Here is a 21231-nt window from a genome sequence, read left to right on the forward strand (position 1 = left end):
CCATGGCCAGTCAGTCTTGGGCCTGTCTGCTAAGGCAGCCTGTCCGGGAGGTTGTCTAGGAGGGACCCGTTATACCAGCAAACTCTGTCCACCAGACAGGGACAATTCAGTCACCGCAGAATTAAGACCAGAGCAGAGCCAGCACCACTTACAGGGGAAGGTCTCCGTGTCCCATTCCCTGCCCCAACCTGAGCTTGGAGCCGGTGCCCCCTACAGGGGAAAGACCCCATGTCCCAGTCTTTGGCCCCTCGAGCCAGGCAGGCTGGGTTGGGTCTCCCGCAGCGCCTGGGGCAGTGCTGGGTGGGGCTGGTGGTTCTCGCCCAGCCGCGTCCCTCAGGCCAGTCCCAGCACCTCCTCCAGGGTGGGCATGAAATGTTTCTCGTAGCCAGAAATGACCGGGGCTTGCTCTCCCCACGCCTCCTCCAGGGTGGGGCTGCTTGGCCCCAGCTCCTCTGTCCTGGGCTTGCTCCCGGGCCCGTCGTCAGCCCCCGCGTCGGGGGGCCGGGCAGGCACAGGAGACTCCAGCTGTGGCAGAGTTGAGTAGCCGTGGTTCACGAGCTCTGCTGGCTCCGCAATGTCGAGCTCGGTGATGGGGGGCTCCTCCGCGGCCGCGTCCTGCGCCAAAGGACCCCTGTAGCTGTGGGGATCCTGGAGGAAACAGAGCATGAGAGCAGCCATCTCACACCCTAGCGACAAGGAGCTCCCTGCCAGAGCTGGGCATGGAACCCAGGAGTCCTGACTCCCCACCCCCCCCTGCTCTAGCCACTGCCCTCCTAGAGCTGTGGATAGAACCCAGCAGTCCTGGCTCCCATCCCCCCCCTGCTCTAACCACTAGACCCCACTCCCCTCCCAGAACTGTGGATAGAACCCAGGAGTTCTGGATCCCAGCCCCCCTGCTCTAGCCACTGCCCTCCTGGAGCTGTGGATAGAACCCAGGAGTCCTGGCTCCCAGCCCCCCCTGCTCTAGCCACTGCCCTCCTAGAGCTGTGGATAGAACCCAGGAGTCCTGGCTCCCAGCCTCCCTGCTCTAACCACTAGACCCCATTCCCCAACCCCTGATTGTCCAGGCCTGGCTCGCCCGATCTGCCTCCTTGGCCCCACTGCACAGGATGAGGGCGGGTCACACATCCTAGCCCGGGCCACCCATCTCACCCTGTCCACCTCGTGCAGCGTAATCCTGCTGTGGGTGGCATCCGGGACCTTCTCCCAGCACCAGCTGGGCAGCACCTTCTGGCACAGGTCCAGCAGCCTGCGGGCGAGAGAGGGGAAGGTTTTTTTAACACCAGGGTGAACGCTGGGGTGAGGGGGGGCAGCAATGGGGTACGGAGACTGCCTGGCTGCATGGGGCCAGCCCCTGCGAGGTGTTATGCAAATAATGGCACGCCTTGATTTGCACACTTGATAAATATGCAACGTCTCATTTGCAAAAATGAGATCCACGCAGTGCCTCGTTTGCATAAATTAGAGCAATGCATTCCCTCGTTTGCATAAATTAGACCCACCAGAGATGCCTTCTCCCATCGCGCTCCCAGGCACCCCATTTAAATGTATTCCCCCAGCCATCTCACCCACTAACTCGCTCCCTGATTCCCCCCACGCCCCAGTCTGGGAGCCGGAGGAACAGCCTTTGGTCTCTAGGACACTGGTTTGGAGCCAGCGTCGCCCAACGGCCATTGCATGAAACGAGTTTGGTGGATCTCAGCCCACAGTTCTGTGGCTGTGGCTGGTCCGATCCTGGGGGCTCAGATACTACAGAAGAGAGGGGGTTAAGGACCCCAGCCCCCCTCGGTGCTGGGAGTGTATCTGTCCACTGCTGGGGGGCGGGGGGGGTTGTGGGCAGTTGGGATTGAACCCAGGGCCACTAGAGAAGCTGGAGGGCGTCTGTAGCCGAGCCGGCTCCGGTAGCTAATGCTAGAGCAGGATTATCTACCTCGCTCTGTGCAGGGCTGACCCAATCATGGCGTTTTCGGCTCTCTGGCAATTCCAAAAAACCCCCCAAAACATTTTGATTTTGGGTTGAACCAAACCTGAGGTTTTTCAGCAGTTTCAGCTAATGGCAAAGGCCAGACCCCACCGTTCTGGGTGGGAAAGCCGCATTCGGGGCGAATCGAAACCTTGCGATTGCCTTTCCCGCATCCCGGGACTGGTTCTGCGTTGGCGAAAACCGACGCAGAAGGACGTTTCCAAACCCAAAGCTGCTCGGAGCCGGGAAAAAGTGGAAATATTTCGACATTTAATTTGGGGGTTTTTTTGCATTTCCGATGCGCAACTTGGCAACCAGACCCGGATTCGCCCAACGGGCTGGCGCCGCTGACGCTGCATTTTTCACCCAAAAATGTTCCCGCTGAAAGCTGTTGCCTGGCTCCAGCCACCAGGGAGCGGGACAGCACGGCACGGCGTTGGCACCGTCCAGGATGACCTAGGAGGACCCTGTGTGGGGCCCGCTCCCCTCCCCCACCAACTGCCTGGCATCCTTACTGCACGTGCAGGACAGCTCCCAGGACGCAGGCGAGGAAAAGGAGGAATCCAACTGCGAGGAGGGAAGCCAGGACGGCCTCCCAGCGGGAATCTGCAGGGAGAGGGAGCAGGGTTGGGAGAAAGCCCGAGTGACTCCGTCCCTCAATCCCTACCTGCCCCCCAGCTGGAGGGGAGAGCCCCACGCGGCCCAGAGCGGGCAGGGTCCACCCAGCCCCGCTCTGCAACGGGATCTGAGTCACGCGCACCTCGGCCCTCCCCCAGCCACGGTACAGGGGCATAGGGTGAGAGGAAGGCCCAGTAGGAAAGGACAAGGCTACTGTAGCCTCCTGGATCCTTTCCTCTGATAATCCTGAAAGGCAGCCACCCCTGGGGTGGAACATGACAGCTGCTGGCTAGCACACAGCACCAGTGCATGGGGATTGCTCTGCCAGCACTGAGCTGCAGCCACCTCTGGGGTGGGGCATGGCAGCTGTTTACACAGGGATCCCTGGCCCGGCGCTGAGATACTCCTGCCTCTGGGGTGAGGCGCGGCAGGTGACGAAGAGCCACACAGCTTGCTGCACACGTGAGGTGAAGGAGAATCCCGCATCGGGTTGCAACTGCACGGGAGGCTGAACTGAAAGCACCCGAGGTGGAGTTTGGCTGGGACACCGCGGCTGATCCCCTGATCCCCTGAGTGTTGCTGACTGCGGGGCAAAAGCACCCCCTGCTGAGCCCACATCCTGCAGCACAGCACCCCCTCGCCCCATGCCGGGCCAGCATGGAGTGTGTGGGGAAAGCACCCCGCTCCCTGCAAAGGGGCTCCCGTCCCAGCACCGACCCGCCGGACCCTGCTTAGCCCCCACCTGGCGTGTGGAAGAGGTGGATGGAGCTGGCGTTTCCTTCCCCGGCCAAAGTGGAGCCCGTCATCCAGAGCTGGTAGGAGGTGCCGGGCTCCAGACCTGAGAGGTTGTAGCTTGTCTCTGTAGCAGCGACTGCACAGGGGACGAGAGACGCGTGAGCTGGGAGGCCTGAGGTCTTCATGTTCCCATTGCCCTCAGCCCCGCCTCGCCAGGGTCAGACAGCAGGGGAAGGGAGAGCTGCCCTTCCTATCTGAGGCTAACGCCCCTTCTCCACTCCCAAGACTTGGCTCGGCGCCTGTCTTCACCAGCACCCCCTCTAGTGGCCAGCCTACATAGAGGATAAAAGTCTCACTATCGATGCTGGCAGAGGGAGCGATCCCTTTAGCTCGGAGACCCCCAGGTCCAACTCCAGCGGCTGCCCCACCTGAGATATCGACTCAGCTCCCACCAGGCCCACGCTGCTGGGGTGTTGCCTGTTCCCACAGCACCCCGGATCCGTGGGGTGGCACTTACTGGGCTGGTAGGTCTGTGGGCTCTCCGTGGGCGTGGCGAGGTAGAGGGTGTAGTGAGTGATGTGCCCGTTGCGCTGCGCCAGGGGGATCGCTTCCCAGGAGATGATGGACGCCTCCTTGGAGATGCTATGATCCTGCAGGCCCTGGGGCCCTGCCGATGGCACTGGGGAGAAAGGAGAGGGGATGGGCTGTGAGCGACAGCCAGCACTACCCATCCTACCTTCCTTAGTGCCCAGCGAGTGCCAATCAGGGTGGGACGGGGGCTGTGCACCTACCTCCTTCCTGGGTGTAGGCTCGGACAGGGGCCGATGCACCAAAGCCCCCGGGGTACAGCCCGTACACGCGGACCTGATACGGCACCCGTGGTCTGAAGTCACCTGGGGCGGGGGAGCGAAGGGAGACAGGGTCAGTTCCCAGGGCGAGCTGCCAATCTGAGCGGTCGCTGGCTTAGAAGCACAAAGTAGAAATTCCCTGCCCTTCTCGGGCACCTCACAACCGAGCCCCACAGCTCTGGCCTCCCCTCCCCGTCCTCGGTGCAGCAGGGTTCCGAGGCTCATCTTACAAATGGGGAAACTGAGGCACCCAGCAATTTTGTGCATGGGCCCAGGATAGGGCCCAGGAGTTATGACTCCCAGCCCTCCCTTCTTTAACCACTAGACCTTACTCCCCATTTCCAGAGCTGGGAATAGAACCCGGGAGCCTTGACTCCTGTCCTATCCCTACTTTAACTCACTAGACCCCACTCCCCACCCACAGCCAGAGATAGAACCCAGGAGTCTTGGCTCCCAGCCCCCCCTGCTCTAACCACTAGACCCCACTCCCCACCCACAGCCAGAGATAGAACCCAGGAGTCCTGACTCCCAGCCCCCCCTGCTCTAACCACTAGCCCCCACTCACCACCCACAGCCAGAGATAGAACCCAGGAATCCTGGCTCCCAGCCCCCCCTGCTCTAACCATTAGACCCCACTCCCCACCCACAGCCAGAGGTAGAACCCAGGCGTCCTGACTCCCAGTCCCCCTCTGCTCTAACCACTAGACCTCACTCACACGTGCAAAGGGCCTGGCAGTTGCCCAGGCTCTGAGTTTTCCCAGCAGAGTGTCAGAGGTGGGGCAGGGCGAAGCAGCCCCCTGGCCGCATGCTGTAGCCGGGCTCCCCCCGTACCTGTCAGCCGGGCACTGTGGGTGCCAGCCGGACTGCGCACCCAGTCCAGGGATGCCGCCTTTGAGCTGCTGCACTCCTCGTCCCACTCCACCAGATACTCCGTGGGCTCCCCTTCCAGAGGGTCCTTGCTAGGCTCCCAGGTAACGAGGAGATCCTGCCCATGCACGGCCGCAGCCCGGACCCCCGCCGGGGCAGGCAGATCTGGGGGAAGCCACAGGATCCATCACTGGGCGTTCTCTGGGTCCCCCTTGCGCCAGGTTAGGGATGCTGCAGGAATGGGGCACAGGGCCTTTCCCCTCTAGGGGGCGCCGGCCCTGATTCAGCCCAGGGTGGGGGCACTGGCTGGCTCGGGGGGGAGGGGGGGCAGGGAATGGGGCACAGGGCCTTTCCCCTCTAGGGGGCGCTGGCTCCCAGGGGACAGTCTGGCTCAGTGGGCAGGGAATGGGCCCCCACGCGGTTGTACCCTGCCGCTCCAAGCTGAGGTTGGCAGGCTGCGTCCGCCCGACGTGGTTGTTTGCCGAGATCCAGACGTGGGTGGTTCTGGAGGGGAGGCTCACGTTGCAGCAGGCGGCCTCCAGGCTCTCGGAGCTGTTGCTGCCGTTCCGGAAGGCCAGGCTGTAGCTGCGAATGACTCCCCTGGCTGCTTCAGAACTGAGCGGCTGGTCGGGAATCCAGCAAAGGGTTAATGCAAATGGATGAGTATCCCACCCCCCCGCCCTCCAGATGGGGTCGCCCCTTGTGCTTGCCATCGCTAGGCCCCCGGTGCCTGGGAATAACCTGGGCCACCCCTGCAATGCAGCCACCTCTGGGGTGGAACGTGGCCACTGCTTAGCAGCTGCATGGACACACAGCTCATCGGTTTAGGACAGGAAGTGGAGGCTACGGGCGTGTCCAGGAGGGAAAGCCAATAGGATTTTGGCCAGGGCACCGGGGTGCACGCCCCTAGTCATGTGACAGAGGAGTTTATCCAATCGGCTGGGACCTCCGGCACCAATGGGAAGATTCTGCTGTACTCCACCCCTTTGTTTCCGCAGTGATGGGCCCGCGCAGGTCTCACCTTCCACAGCAGCAGCAGGCTGGGCTCTCCGGACTCAGGGGGGCTGGCCACTCGCCACACGTCCACCAGGCCCAGCGGGGCTAAGGGCAACAGAGAGGGGCCGGGGCATCCGAGAAGAAACTGGGGTCACTCCAGGGCAGGGAGAGTGTACAGGGCCCGACAGGAGCTCTCCGGAGCCAGGAAAGCACTGGGCCCCTTTCCCAAGAGGGGTGTTCCCCTGACTGCCCGGGGCAGGACAGGCCTCTGCATTTAGCATTGCTGGGAGACCTTTTCCAGGGCTGGGAACGGAACCCCGGAGTCCTGACTTCCAGCCCCCTGCTCCAGCCACTAGACCCCCCCCCCCAGAGCTGGGATAGAACCCAGGAGTCCTGACTGTTGCTGACTGACTACACCACGTGTGACCCTCCCCCGCAGGGCAGGCGTTTTGCTCCGGTTGGCTCAGGCCCATGCGTACCAGCCTCGGGGGTCTGGAAGGTCTGGGACGGGCTCCAGTCGCTCCAGAAGCCCTTCCGGTCCCCAGGGATGCAGCGAGCCTGCACCTCATAGGCCGTGAAAGGCTCCAGGCTGGAGAACTCGTAGATGTTGGGCTCAACATCCTCCTCATGAACCTGCCAGGGAGAACGGCACAGAGAGAGAGATGGGGCCCCAGGGCTCTGGGGCCCCATCTCGCAGGGGAGAGGGCTGGGAGGGGAGCGGGGTCCAGTGGTCAGAGCAGGGGCTGGGAGTCAGGACTCCTGGGTTCTGTCCCCAGCTCTGGAAGGGGAGCAGGGTCTAATGCTCCAAGGGTAGACCCCTGAGCTGACACGGTGACCTTTGGCCTGTACGCCGGCTCCACCATAGCCAGCGAGACTCCAATGCAGCAGGAATTCTGCAGCAGCCAGGGCATCCCAATTTAAGGGGTAGAGGGGCCGGAGCGTAACTAGGAATCAGCACCTGTCATTCAACAGCTGCCCCCAGTCAGCAGAAGGTGTAACAGGCCCTGCTATGTTATGGGCGGGATTTGAACCCAGGACTCTGTAGCACCAGAATGCAGCCCTCCATTACTTGAGCTGAAGGAGGAGCTCTGTTATCTAGCAGCAGTAGTAGGCTGCTATCCCAGAGGAAGCCCTGTCTCTCAACACCCCCCCACCTCCGCACATTTTGCAATCCTGCCACGCAGACTCACCCTGGTCCAGTTGGGGGTCCCAGACACCCGGTAGCGAAGGTGGCAGGCCAGATCCAGGGAGAAATGCTGGGGCCATTGGGGGTTTGTCCAGGTCACGGTGACCACAGGGGTCACGTCCACTAGGCTCAGTACAGGAGGATCCGGTTTCACTGGAACCAACACAGTGGATAAAGGGGAAGTAGGACCCAAAAGTCCTGGCTCCCAGGTCTAACCACTGGGACACACTCTCCTCCCACAATTGGGATAGAACCCAGCCCCCACCTGCTCTAACCACTAGACCCCCCCCTCCCTTCCCACAACTGGGAATAGAACCCAGGAGTCCTGGCTCCCAACCTCACCCACACCCAATCTAACCACTGCACCCAGCCTGTCTGTGAAACAGCTGGTCCAGGTCTAGAGGATTTTAAATGAAAAACATCCAGAAGAAATCAACACAAATTCCCAGTGGGGGCCAACAGCCTCCCCCCCATCTCCCAATCCCCCCAGGTCCCCACACCCACCCTTCGCTCCTAGGGGCAGGGGAGGAGCTGGGCTGCTTCTGGGTTACCTATCTCGTGCGGGGTCAGAGTTAGCCTTGGTGTGATCTGGGTCCCGTCACCAGCCTCCACCCACACGGCATAGTTCTCATTGTGCGTCAGGCTGCTTCTTCCAATCACCACCCAGCTCTGTCCGGCGGGGGCCTGGGAACTCCGCGTCTGGTTGCGTTTGCTGGCAGACGAACCCAGGGAATAAACCGATGAGTCGGCACATCCGACAGGAAGACAGCCCAGGAGTCCTGGCTCCCAGACCTCCCACTGCTCTAACCTCGAGGCCCCCCACCCCTCCCAGAGCCGGGAATAGAACCCAGGAGTCCTGGCTCCCAGCTCATGCTCTAGCCACTGCACCCCACTCCCCTCCCAGAGCTGGGGGTTAAAGCTGAGGAGATGTTCGGGGCACTTGAGGCTGGCTGAGCAGTGGGTGGGTCCTGGGCTCCCTCCCCCCCGGGCAGGGGTTATACTCACAACTTCAGGCTCTGGTAGTGGAGGGTGTAAGTGGTGTTAGCCTCAGGGCCAGTCCTGCTGGGCCACGTGCAATTCATGCCCCTGCTGGGGCCCATCTGGTAACACATCAGCCCCGTGGGTTCCTCTGGGTCACCTGCACCCAAGCACATGTCAACCTGCAGCTGTCTGGGGAGGCCGGGGGCTTGGACGCTTCCATCCAGCCTGAGCGGGACTGGCCACAGGGGTCCTGGGCCTAACTGCTGGGTCATACCCAACAACCTGCCTCCTAGACCCTTCTCCTCCCCTGCCCAGAGCCGGGAACAGAACCCAGGAGTCCTGACTCCCAGTGCCCCCCTGTCTAACCACTAGCTCCTGCTCTCCCCCCAGAGCCGGGAACGGAACCCAGGCGTCCTGACTCCCAGTGCCGCCCCCCCCGTCTAACCACTAGCTCCCGCTCTCCCCCCAGAGCCGGGAACGGAACCCAGGCGTCCTGACTCCCAGTGCGCCCCCCCCCCCCCCCGTCTAACCACTAGCTCCCGCTCTCCCCCCAGAGCCGGGAACGGAACCCAGGCGTCCTGATTCCCAGTGCCCCCCATCTAACCACTAGCTCCCGCTCTCCCCCCAGAGCCAGGAATGGAACCCAGGAGTCCTGAGCCCCAGTGCCCCCCGTCTAGCTACTAGCTCCCGCTCTCCCCCCAGAGCCGGGAACGGAACCCAGGCGTCCTGAATCCCAGTGCTCCCCGTCTAACCACTAGCTCCCGCTCTCCCCCCAGAGCCGGGAACGGAACCCAGGCGTCCTGACTCCCAGTGCCCCCCGTCTAACGACTAGCTCCCGCTCTCCCCCCAGAGCCGGGAACAGAACCCAGGAGTCCTGAGCCCCTTTCCCAAGCACTGACTTGTAGACGGCTGTGCTGTCACTCGGTCTCCGTTAAGATGCCCCATCCCCTGCCTTAGCCTAGCTCAGCTCTTCCTGCTGAGTGCAGCAGGCCTAGGGCTCAGTCCTCCTCTCGCGGGGAGGGGGGCCAGGGCGGGGGCGCTTCCGGAGCCTTCGTCTGTCTGTCTGCAGCAGCTGATCTCCGCCCCCATGATGGCAGGAGCAGAAGCCTCTGTCATTGTCGTCCCCCCCCCACATGTGTGTCACCAAGTCAAACAGTTATAAACCGCAGGGCGCCAGCAATAGGGTGTGGTGTGGCCGGGGGGGAGGGGAGAGGCTGTCTGCCCGTGGGGGTAACCTAGATCCTCTTTCACTGGGTTTCCAGCCGCTCACGCTGAGCAGAGCCAGGCCTGCTGGATGGGAAAGTCAGGGTGCAGCAGGGGGTGGGACGGGGGGTTCGCTAGGGGGCTCTCTCCCCTCTGACAGTGCTGACCCCGGTGCGGTGCATGGGGTCCTGTGCTGCAGAGAGCAGGCGGGGGCTCACTCCCTTCAGTCAATGCTGAGCCCAGTGTGGGGCAAGGAGGGGGAGCTGTGCGGCCGGGAGCAGGGGTGGGGCTGTTGCGGTCCATTGGGGCAGTTGGAGCCTGGTGGGTACGGGGCCTGGGACTGAGCCTCAGACAGAGCAGGGGTCTGATTCTGACAGCACCCGGACTGGCTTTCCATCCATGCGTGGCAATAGACTCTTTAGGAGTCACTCCTGATTCACCCCAGTGTAGACGAAATCAGAACCTGGACTTGGGTGTCCTGGGAAATTGAAATTGAGCTCTCACCTTCCTGAAACCCAAAGGTCTCCAGTGCCAGCAGCAGGAGCCACGCTCCCCTCCATCTCTTCCTCATGGCGCCAGCCCCACATGGGGAGCAGAGGGAGCTGGTCAGCAACCTGGCAAGCAAGGAGCAAGGGTGTGTACACTGGTAACCCCCTTAGCGCAGCAGATCTGGCCCCCTCTGGTTTTGCCGGGGGGTCTCCTGGGAGCTCTCTCTGCCTTTCATTTACAGGGTCTCCATCTGTGAAAGAGGGCTGGTGATCCTGTGTGAAGTGCTTCGAGAGCTCCTGAGGCATAGATCCCAAGGCCAGAAGGGACCATTGTGGTCATCTGGTCTGGCCTCCTGGCTAACGCAGGCCAGAGAACATCCCCATAATAACTCCCAGAGCAGAGCCTTGAGAGACACATCCAGTCCTGACTGAAAACTTGTCAGCGATGGAGAAGCCACCACGGGTAAGTTGTTCCAGTGATCAACCCCCCTCGCTGTTAAAAAACAACAACGCCTTCTTGCCAGTCTGCATTTGTCTAGCTTCAGCTTCCAGCCACTGGATCGTGTTAGACCTTGGGCTGATAGATAGATGAGCCAAGAGCAAACTCCACTAGAAACAGACCTGCTTGATCCTCATTCCCCACTTACATTTTGAGAACTATCACGGAACACGGGTTTCATCCATTTAATGTGTGCCATGTTAATTAGGATGAAAAGCATTAGATAAGAGCTAGGGAGTCATTACTGATTGTTATTGTTTAATTGACTAACTTAATTGCCTTCCATGAAGAGATAACTGGCTCTGTGGATGAGGGGAAAGCAGTGGATGTGTTATTCCTTGACTTTAGCAAAGCTTTTGATACGGTCTCCCACAGAATTCTTGCCAGCAAGTTAAAGAAGTATGGGCTGGATGAATGGACTATAAGGTGGATAGAAAGCTGGCTAGATCGTTGGGCTCAACGGGTAGTGATCAACGGCTCCATGTCTAGTTGGCAGCCGGTATCAAGCGGAGTGCCCCAAGGGTCGGTCCTGGGGCTGGTTTTGTTAAATATCTTCATTAATGATCCGGAGGATGGTGTGGACTGCACCCTCAGCAAGTTTGCAGATGACACTAAGCTGGGAGGAGTGGTAGATACGCTGGAGGGTAGGGATAGGATACAGAGGGACCTAGACAAATTAGAGGATTGGGCGAAAAGAAACCTGATGAGGTTCAACAAGGACAAGTGTAGAGTCCTGCACTTAGGACAGAAGAATCCCATGCACTGCTACAGACTAGGGACCGAGTGGCTAGGCAGCAGTTCTGCAGAAAAGGACCTAGGGGTTACAGTGGATGAGAAGCTGGATATGAGTCAGCAGTGTGCTCTTGTTGCCAAGAAGGCTAATGGCATTTTGGGCTGTATAAGTAGGGGCATTGCCAGCAGATCGAGGGACGTGATCATTCCCCTCTATTCAACATTGGTGAGGCCTCATTTGGAGTACTGTGTCCAGTTTTGGGCCCCACACTACAAGAAGGATGTGGAAAAATTGGAAAGAGTCCAGCGGAGGGCAACAAAAATGATTACGGGGCTGGGGCACATGACTTATGAGGAGAGGCTGAGGGAACTGGGATTGTTTAGTCTGCAGAAGAGAAGAATGAGGGGGGATTTGATAGCTGCTTTCAACTACCTGAAAGGGGGTTCCAAAGAGGATGGATCTCCTTGTTCTGTCATCTGACAGAACAAGGAGTAATGGTCTCAAGTTGCAGTGGGGGAGGTTTAGGTTGGATATTAGGAAAAACTTTTTCACTAGGAGGGTGGTGAAGCACTGGAATGGGTTACCTAGGGAGGTGGTGGAATCTCCTTCCTTAGAGGTTTTTAAGGCCCGGCTTGACAAAGCCCTGGCTGGGATGATTTAGTTGGGGATTGGTCCTGCTTTGAGCAGGGGGTTGGACTAGATACCTCCTGAGGTCCCTTCCAACCCTAATATTCTATGATTCTATGAATTGCAGGGTTTAACCCAGATAGTTTTGCTCCTAACTGCTCCTCGGGCATTTGAGTTAAATAGGTACTAATGAAATAAACAAATCAGTATCAGGGAGTAGCCGTGTTAGTCTGTATCCCAAAAACAAGAAGTCTGGTGGCACCTTAAAGACTAACAGATCTGTTAGTTGTTGTTGTTTTTAAACAAATCAATGTTTTCCCCTCTCGGTTCATCAGCATCTCTGGAGGCACAGGCTTCTTGGTCATCCATAGAGTCTTCTCATGGGAAGGTGGGGAAGGAAATACCGGAGGAGACAAAAGGTCCTAAAACTGCCACGAACAACTAAAGGAAATGAATAAAAATCAAGGCCACAAACTACATCCCAGGCAGAGATTTGACCCCACAAAAAGGGGAAGGGCTGGAGGCACCATGAAATCCGCTTGGGCCATGCTATTGCCGTGGGTTTAACGTGGGAGGTGCCCAGAGTCCACGGTGACGGGTGGCAGGCTAAAGCTCTAACACAGAGGTGAGATCTAAATGTCGAAAGCAAAAAAATAGTAAATAAAAGCGCAGAACAAGACACACACAAAAAAACGAGAAATGGGGGAGTCTGACGGGAAACCAGTGAGGTGGTGATGAAATGGAGCTCCGACTGGCACTTCTTCATGGCCTCAATTTGCTCTCACGCACAGACAGCACATAGGAAAGGCCGGACTGGATCAGCACCAAGGTCCATCTAGCCTGAGCCCACCCCAACAGTGCCTGGCACCTGCTGTTCCAGAACCCCGCAGGGAGGGGATCATCGGCCCATAGGGAAGGTCCTTCCTGACCCCTAATTGGCTCCAGCCCCGAAGCTGAAAGGTTGTAATGGGCACTATGCCCATTGGCTCCCCTAGGGCCAGGATTCCCCCTTGGATGCTCTCCTTACTGAGCCGGTGGTTTGGAATCCTGCTCAGGTTTTGGATCAGTCTGGTCTCGGAGCAAAAACTAACCTTGACTTCAGTTGTCATGGTCTTTATTACCCTGATTTCCAGCCCCCCCAGATCTAACCACTAGATCCCACTCCCCTCCTTGAGCCAGGGGTAAAATGCAGAAATGCTGCGCCTCAAACCACTAATTCCAACTCCCCTCCCAGAGCTGGGAATAGACCCCAGGAGACCTGACTTCCAGCCCTCCCCACTTGCTCTAACCACTAGATCCCACTCCCCCCCTGGATCCAGGGATAGAACCCAGTAATTCTGACTCACAGGCTGCTGCACCTCTAACTCCAGCTCCCCTCCCAGAGCTGGGAATAGACCCCCAGGAGACCTGATTTACAGCCCCCCCCCGCTCTAACCACTAGTCCTAACACCCAGAGCTGGGCATGGAACCCAGGAATCCTGATTCCCAGCAGCCCCACCCCCAACCACTAGACACCACTTTCCTTCTCATGCCAGGGGTAAAACCCTCGCATCTTGGCTCCCAGCCACCGCTCCTCTAACCACGAGCCCAAACTCCCCTCCCGGAGCTGGGAATTTAATCCAGGAGTCCTGATTCTTGGACTCAGTAGAGCTTGTGCCAAGCAGCTCTCTGTGCTGCTTCTCCCCTGCTGACCTCCTCTCCACACACTCCAAACAAATGAACACCCCGAGAGATCTTTCGCGGACCACCCTTTGAGACTCCCCTTCCATTGCAGCCCTCCCTGTCCGGGGCGGTGTGGGGGGAGGAAATGCAGAGCCCCCCCCCCCCCCGACATACACATCTGGATCTGGGAACAGCTGGGCCCCATCACCTTAACCCAATAACCCCCCCCCTCCATCCCCATCCTTACCCCTCAGCCAACATTGTCCCATAATCCCCTCCACAAGGTACTTTGCAACCCCAGTCACATACTTGGCTTAAAGTTGGAGTCTGCGGCCGAGTTTCACTGGTAAAAGGAAAAAGGAACAGAGAAACAGACGGGAAAGGAAGCGGTGGCAAAATCAGACCACATGCCAGGGGCTCACATGGTCCCTGCCGCCTGTCTCTGGGGCCCGGTGGCCACCCAGCCCTTGCCATCCATTGGGGAGCGGGAATGTGGACAAAGCGGCCGGCAGCGAGTGAACAGGAAAGAGGTTGTGCTGAAGCAGGAAGCGCTCGGTTGTATACTCGCTGAGCAAGCTGTACAGGACATGCGTGCGGACACACACACACACACACACACACACAGAGCCCTGAAACCAGCTGCTGAGACACCGGAACAAGCCCCCAGTCAGAGTTTCTGAAAGTTTGCGGCATCGCCTGGGTGGCTCTTCGGGGCGCACGTCCCGCAGAGCTAGCGCCGGAAGGTGGGTGGGCGGTTTGTTTAGTGTCTTTGCTAAACAGGGGGCGCAGGCAAGGAGGAGAAGCCAATCACCGCACACCGCACAGCAGAGCTGGGGATCCCCCAGTCTGTTGCTTTACCCATGTGCCGATCGGAGCTAAGACGAGAACCCAGAAATCCTGACTTCCGGTCACCCCAGGAGTGTCGTCGAGAGTAAATTGGGGTAGACAGAGCTGACCCACTACATATCTGGGGCTCAGGGAGTTTAGTTTACCCACTTCTTTTTTTTTTACCACTAGACCATCGAGTCAGCCCTGCTCTAACCACTAGACCTCACTCCTCTCCCAGCAATAGGCATAAAACCCAGGAGTCCTGTTTTTCAGTTCCCTGCCGCTGCTCTAACCACTAGTTCACATTCCCCTCTCCCGCCAGGAACAGAGTCCATGAGTTCCGCTTCCCGTCCCCTCTTAATCCAACCACTAGAGCACACTCCTCTCCCAGTGCCGGAGACCAAACCCAGGCGTCCGGACCCACGAGTCCCCTGCTCTAAGCACTAGCCCAGGGGTGGTCAACCTGTGGCTCCGGAGCCACATGCGGCTCTTCAGAAGTTAATATGCGGCTCCTTGTAAAGGGACCAACTCCGGGGCTGGAGCTACAGGCGCCAACTTTCCAATGGGCCGGGGGTGCTCACTGCTCAGCCCCTGGCTCGGCCACGGGCCCTGCCCCCACTCCACCCCCTCCCCTAACCCTGCCGTGCCCTCGCTCCACCCCCAGCCTCCTACACGCCAGGAAACAGCTGATCAGGAGGTGCGGGGAGGGAGGGGGAGGCGCTGAGCAGCGGGGCTGCCGGTGGGCGGGAGGCGCTGGGCGTGGGGGGGGAGCTGATGGGGGGCTGCTGACATATTACTGTGGCTCTTTGGCAATGTACATGGGTAAATTCTGGCTCCTTCTCGGGCTCAGGCTGGCCACCCCTGCATTAGCCCATACTCTCTCCCCCAGCAGTGAGTAGAACGGTTCGCTCCCAAACTCGTTTCCTGATCCAAACACTAAGCAACATTATTTGTTCAGTGCCACACAACGTACTGACGTATATCTAACAATACCCCGCATTAAGGAGAGTCCAATGCAAGGAGACATGTGAAAGCAAAGAAGGAATGTCAGGACGCCTGGGTTCTATTCCCAGTTCTGACGGGGAGGGGAGTGGGGTGGAGTGGTTAGACCAGGGGGTTGGGCACCAGGACTCCTGGGTTCTATTCCCAGTTCTGACAGGGAGTGGGGTGGAGTGGTTAGACCAGGGGGTTGGGCACCAGGACGCCTGGGATCTATTCCCAGTTCTGACGGGGAGGGGAGTGGGGTCTAGTGGTTAGAGCGGGGACAGGCTGGGAGTCAGGACTCCTGGGTTCTATTCCCAGTTCTGACAGGGAGTGGGGTGGAGTGGTTAGACCAGGGGGTTGGGCACTAGGACTCCTGGGTTCTATTCCCAGTTCTGACGGGGAGGGGAGTGGGGTGGAGTGGTTAGACCAGGGGGATGGGCACCAGGACTCCTGGGTTCTATTCCCAGTTCTGATGGGGAGTGGGGTGGAGTGGTTAGACCAGGGGGTTGGGCACCAGGACGCCTGGGTTCTATTCCCAGTTCTGACAGGGAGGGGAGTGGGGTCTAGTGGTTAGAGCGGGGACAGACTGGGAGTCAGGACTCCTGCGTTCTATTCCCAGTTCTGACAGGGAGTGGGGTGGAGTGGTTAGACCAGGGGGTTGGGCACTAGGACTCCTGGGTTCTATTCCCAGTTCTGACGGGGAGGGGAGTGGGGTGGAGTGGTTAGACCAGGGGGATGGGCACCAGGACTCCTGGGTTCTATTCCCAGTTCTGACGGGGAGGGGAGTGGGGTCTAGTGGTTAGAGCGGGGACAGGCTGGGAGTCAGGACTCCTGCGTTCTATTCCCAGTTCTGACAGGGAGTGGGGTGGAGTGGTTAGACCAGGGGGTTGGGCACCAGGACGCCTGGGATCTATTCCCAGTTCTGACAGGGAGGGGAGTGGGGTCTAGTGGTTAGAGCGGGGACAGACTGGGAGTCAGGACTCCTGCGTTCTATTCCCAGTTCTGACAGGGAGTGGGGTGGAGTGGTTAGACCAGGGGGTTGGGCACCAGGACTCCTGGGTTCTCTCCCCAGCATGGGGAGGGGATTGGGGGCTAGTGGTTAGCACTAAGCTAACTGACTCCACCAGATGCAGGGTGATGGTTGATCAGCCCCACAGATTTGAAGGCTGACTATCTAGCCTGCAGCCCACCAGCCATGGGGCCCTGCCCTGCCCTGCCCCTGGAGCTGTCTCTACTCCTCTGGAAAAGCCCTTTGCTAAAGTGAAAACCTCTTTTCTCTGAGCCCGGCCATGGGGCACCTGGCTTGTGGGGGATTTATGGAGTGTATAGTGCCTAGGCACTGCTGTCATGGACCAGGACCCCGCTGTGCTAGGAGCTGGACAAACAGAGGACACGCGCAGGGTTTTGAGAGTGTCCCTTGCGAGTGGTGTTTACCAAGCTTGCCCAACCCTCGCTGTTATGCATCGATCGCCAGGGACGGACTGGAAGCGGGAGGTAAGAGGAGAATCATTCCTGGAATTCGCCACAAAACAGACCCCCACAAGGAAGTGAGCTAGAACCTGACGGGAATTCTCAGCCCAGGGGCTTCCCCAGGAAGGGCTACGGGGCATAGCTGGGGCACCAGCTACTCCACGCCCGGCCTCTCCCAGCAGCAGGCACTACAGGAACGGAGCAAGAGCGCTGGATGCATGGAGAGCTCTCAGGCGCTCCAGTCCCAGCAGGGGGCGTTACAGGGAGCAGGGCAGATGTGCCGGCTGTGGGAGGGTAGCTCACAGCCATTGCAGTCCTGGCTTCTCCCAACAGGGGGTGGGATAGGGAACGGGGCAGATGTGCCAGCTGGGGGAGAGCTCCTGGCTACTCCAGCCCCAGCAGGAGGCGCTCTGGGGAAGGTGCAGCCCCTGCTAAGTTGCTCCGATTTTCCAGCGTGTGCCCCTGATCCCAGAGTCCCTCTCACACCGTTTGTTTCTTTTGATCTTTTATTTCACCCCGAATACAAGCGCAAGAAGAGGCAAGGTGGGGGTGACACCACAACTGGAAGGGGACGGGCGGGGCGAGATTCGTCATCTGGCTCCTTATTCGTGTCCAAATCGAAACTCGGCCTCCAATCTCCATACGCCCCAGGACCCTGGAGTCCGCCACTGCCCCCTCCCAGGGAGCCACCCCCAGCATTACCTTACCCCTGTCTGAAGTCACATACATTTCCATGGCCCGTTCCCTGCAGTCCTCACTCGGGCAGAGCTCCCAGGGAGCTGAGCAACTGCAGAGCTCTTAACGGTGGGTTTCTACTTGCAGCCGCGATCCCAGGGCCAGATCCTCCGCTGGTGCCAATCGGAGCTGCCCTGTCGCCAGCTGAAGGCCTAGTACCAGCATGCAGTGCCCTGCGCCGAACCCTGCCCCGCCCCCCCTCGCCCCAACCCCCTGCCTCTAGCACAGGGAGCTGATCTCGCTTTTGCTGCACCCCCACTTGCAGCACGAGGTGCTCAGCCCCGCCATGACGTCCCGGACGGCGCGCTCCAGAGGCCAGCTCTCCTCGGCGAGGCCGCGGCCCGGTTTGCCTCTCCACCTCTCGTGGTAGTCGGAGGAGAGGTCTTGGTGGGGCAGCGTCCCGGGCAGGCGGCTGGCATCCCACTCGCTGGAGGCGGCTTCTGCGGAGTCTTCCCCTGCAGGGGGGCCGCTCAGGATATCGAGATCACCTGCAGCGGAGGAGGAGACAGGGAAGTGGGAGGGAAGGGGTTAATGCATAGAGAACGGAAGAGGAAGACCCGGGGACCTGGCCCCAAAAGGTCACAACTTCCTGTCGACAGCAAGACTAGAACTCAGTTCCTCCTGCTCCCGAGCACTGACCTCTCCGCTTGAGTTGAAGGGAAAATCTCCCTCTTGCTGTTAGCAGTATAGGGCCTATGACACAGGCGAGCTGTTCTGATTCCAGCCAGCAGAGGTGGCCACACAGTGCTCCCATCTGACGTTATCCTGGTCTCTCTGTCTTCTCGTTCTGACATGCAAGTCTCTCTCCTAAAGACCCAAGAGACCCTGCCAATAGGTCACTCCCTAAACAGTATTGTTAGGGGCGCAAAAGTAAAACCTAGGTGCCTTATCACGCCGAGCACGGCACAGACACCCCCTCCCCAAGATCGGTGCTCCCCATCACACCAGTCACTTCACAGACGCCCCCCTCCTGAGTGAGATTGGGGCCCCCCATCACAGTGACTGGACAGACACCCCTTTCTGAGTGAGATCGGGGCCCACACCCTATCATGTGGGCATTGCCCCGACAACGCGCCCTCCCCCCAAACAAGGTCAGTGTCTCCACTGCACCAGACCACCCCCCACCCCTGAGATCCGGGCCCCCCATCACACCAAATGCCGCACAGAACCCTGGCTCCTCCCTGGCTCCTCCCCATTGTGCCAGGTGCTGCACGGACACAAGGGGAGAGACAGTCCCTGCCCTGAAGGTCTTGCTCTCTGAACAGATCAAAGCCTCATTCTACAGATGGGGAAACTGAGACACGGTCAGGACTAGACACTGGCAGGCTGCAACCTCTAGGCACTCGCTGGCCTCAGCCCAGCTTCTTTCCAGGAGCAAACCGTGGGGATCAGCTCCAGCGCTGACGCTCGCTGTGGGTACACCGGGGCAGGGCTGACTGAGCCAATGCAGCATGGTAACCCGTTCCCGGCCACGCGGGGTTCGTACGCCCCATCACAGATCCCCCCAGCTGGTGGGCGATGAGGCAGGCAGCGCCGGCAAATTTCCCAGGGGAAAAAATTGCCGTTGGCTTCTGACTTGTCATGGGAGCAAATCTGCTCTGGGAATAAACGTGGGACCCTAGATCTGCTCTTCTGGGTGACACGGGCTCCCTGTACTGCTCCTAAGAACTGAGCAGCGATCCACACCCCACCTTGGCGGTGCTGGGGGGGGGAGCAGACACTGGACTGTGCCCAAGCCGCAGCGTGCTTCACCAACATTGAATTAAGCCTCACAATCCCCACCTCCGGGGAGGCAAGGTAGGGACACTGATCCCGGTTTTACAGATGGGGAAACTGAGGCACAGAGTAGGGGAGTGAGCTGACAAAAAGTCACGCTGCAAGTCAGTGGCAGAGCCAAGAATAGAACCCAGGAGTCCTGACTCCCAATTCCGCCCCCCCTCACGTACCCCACTTCTCTCCCAGAGCCAGGAATAGAACCCAGGAGTCCTGATTCTCAGCTCCCACTCCCATTCCAACCAGCAGACCCCACTCCTCTCCCATTGGGTACCCAGCAGCCATGCACGCCCTGCCCCAGCCCCCCTTCTCACCTGCCCGTCTCCAGCGGGAGCCCCCACAGGTGAAGATGACGGCCCGGATAAATTCCCTCCCGCACAGCTTGACGCCGTAGGGTGGGTTCCGGCCCTCAGCCCCCAGCCTCGGCTCCGAGAGCAGCATCCCAAAAGCCAGCGCCAGGAGGAGCTTCTGCATGGCTGCTTGGGGCAGCGAGATGGACGCCAAGGCTAGAAGAGCTCACAGCTGCCTCCTGATCCCCACGGCAGCACCCTTTATACCATCCCGCCCCCTCCCTGCCGAGGAGCCCCTCGGAGACACCGCACAAAGAGTGGCCTTTGGCCATCGGCTCTGGCGCTATCTCCCCAATTAGCTGGCCGAGTCGCTCGAGTGGCACACAGAGACCTTTCTGTGGGCACGGGGGAGCAGGGGGGCATCAGCCCTGGGTGCCAGGGAGGGAGACGCTGATAACCTTTTGCTGGTTATTGCCGTGCCGCCAGGGAGTGAGATGCTGATAACCTTTTGCTGGTTATCGCCGTGCCGCACGGCGGAGGGACAGACGGTGGCGGCGAGTCAGAGGCGGCCCCCGCCAGCTCTCTCTCTCTCTCTCTCTCACACACACACACACACACACCCGCCCCCCCCCCCCCCCGTGCATGGATCATCCATTCAAACCCCTCTGTCATCCCCTCACCCCCACAGCTAACAAGGCCAGGGGTCAGAGCTGCCCATGCGGTGCTGCCGGGAAGGTTGGAAGCTCCTGAGGGCCCCGCTCCCTTGGACCGGATTCTCCCACCCCTTGTGAGGATCATTAGCCCCACTTTATCATGGGGGGAAACTGAGGCACAGAGGTCTGGGACTCTCCTGATCTGCTGACTGGCTGTGACAGTAGAGCTGGGGACAGACCCAGGAGTCTTGTCTGTCTGCTTTGCCCTCTCCAGCCCTGGAGTCGTTATGGGGACCTAGGCTTTGTGGATGGCAGACGGGCCATTCCCTATAGGGAAAGCTGGAAGAAAGCCAGTTGTGAGGTGCTCATAGCTACTCCAATCCCAGCCTCTGCCAGCAGGGGGCACCATAGGCAGCGGTGCAGGAACACAGGCAGCCATAGGTTTCAGAGAGGCAGCCGTGTTAGTCTGTATCTGCAAAAAGAACAGGCGCACTTGTGGCACCTTAGGGACTAACACATTTATTTGAGCATAAGCTTTCGTGGGCTACAGCCCACTTCATCGGACATTGTAGCCCACGAAAGCTTATGGTCAAATAAATGTGTTAGTCTCTGAGGTGCCACAAGTCCTCCTGTTCTTTCTGCAGCCACAGGCACATCACCCAGCTCTCCCATCTCATTCCTTCAGTGCTTCCTCACCAGCTCATCACCCAGCGCAGGGCATTCTCCCATCGCCCCAGACAGCAGGAGCAACAGTAACCTTTGCTTATCTCCTTCCTTCCTCCTCCGATGTGAGAGGCCTTGGGCTGTGCGGCAAATGTCAGCTTGCGGCGCAGAGATAATCCCGGCTGGAGCACGGTACACCCCCTGCCCTGCGACAACTAATATTTCCAAACTCAGTCACAGTCCCTGCTCTCCCTGTGCTGGGGAGGAACAGCACCACCCTGTCTCCTTTGACGTTTCTTATTCTTCTCTGGAGATAAAGGAGACAGAGCTACAAGTGCCACTTCCCCCAGGTTCACGTGCATTTTGCACAGCGACAGCTTTGGGGCAAACGCTTCCCCTCCCCGAATGCCCCTCAGGCATCCACCAAGA

At 59.4% G+C, this 21231-nt stretch overlaps 2 protein-coding genes across 2 annotated transcripts; both read right to left on the reverse strand.

Moving 5' to 3' along the window:
- Nucleotides 1-333: 333 nt before the first annotated feature.
- Nucleotides 334-9968, reverse strand: IL27RA (interleukin 27 receptor subunit alpha). Its single transcript, XM_065419107.1, has 14 exons — nucleotides 9902-9968; nucleotides 8219-8351; nucleotides 7765-7925; nucleotides 7218-7366; nucleotides 6507-6660; nucleotides 6053-6132; nucleotides 5459-5654; nucleotides 4996-5196; nucleotides 4108-4209; nucleotides 3834-3995; nucleotides 3324-3452; nucleotides 2479-2569; nucleotides 1153-1249; nucleotides 334-648 (listed from the first exon to the last, which is right to left on the reverse strand). Exons 1-14 carry the CDS (start codon nucleotides 9966-9968, stop codon nucleotides 334-336), a joined length of 2037 nt encoding a protein of 678 aa, XP_065275179.1.
- Nucleotides 9969-17642: 7674 nt separating this feature from the next.
- On the reverse strand, nucleotides 17643-19670 carry RLN3 (relaxin 3). Its single transcript, XM_065419045.1, has 2 exons — nucleotides 19511-19670; nucleotides 17643-17911 (listed from the first exon to the last, which is right to left on the reverse strand). Exons 1-2 carry the CDS (start codon nucleotides 19668-19670, stop codon nucleotides 17643-17645), a joined length of 429 nt encoding a protein of 142 aa, XP_065275117.1.
- Between the last annotated feature and the right edge of the window lie 1561 nt (nucleotides 19671-21231).

This window comes from Emys orbicularis, chromosome 19, assembly GCF_028017835.1.
Source record: "Emys orbicularis isolate rEmyOrb1 chromosome 19, rEmyOrb1.hap1, whole genome shotgun sequence".
NCBI classification, from domain to species: domain Eukaryota; kingdom Metazoa; phylum Chordata; order Testudines; family Emydidae; genus Emys; species Emys orbicularis.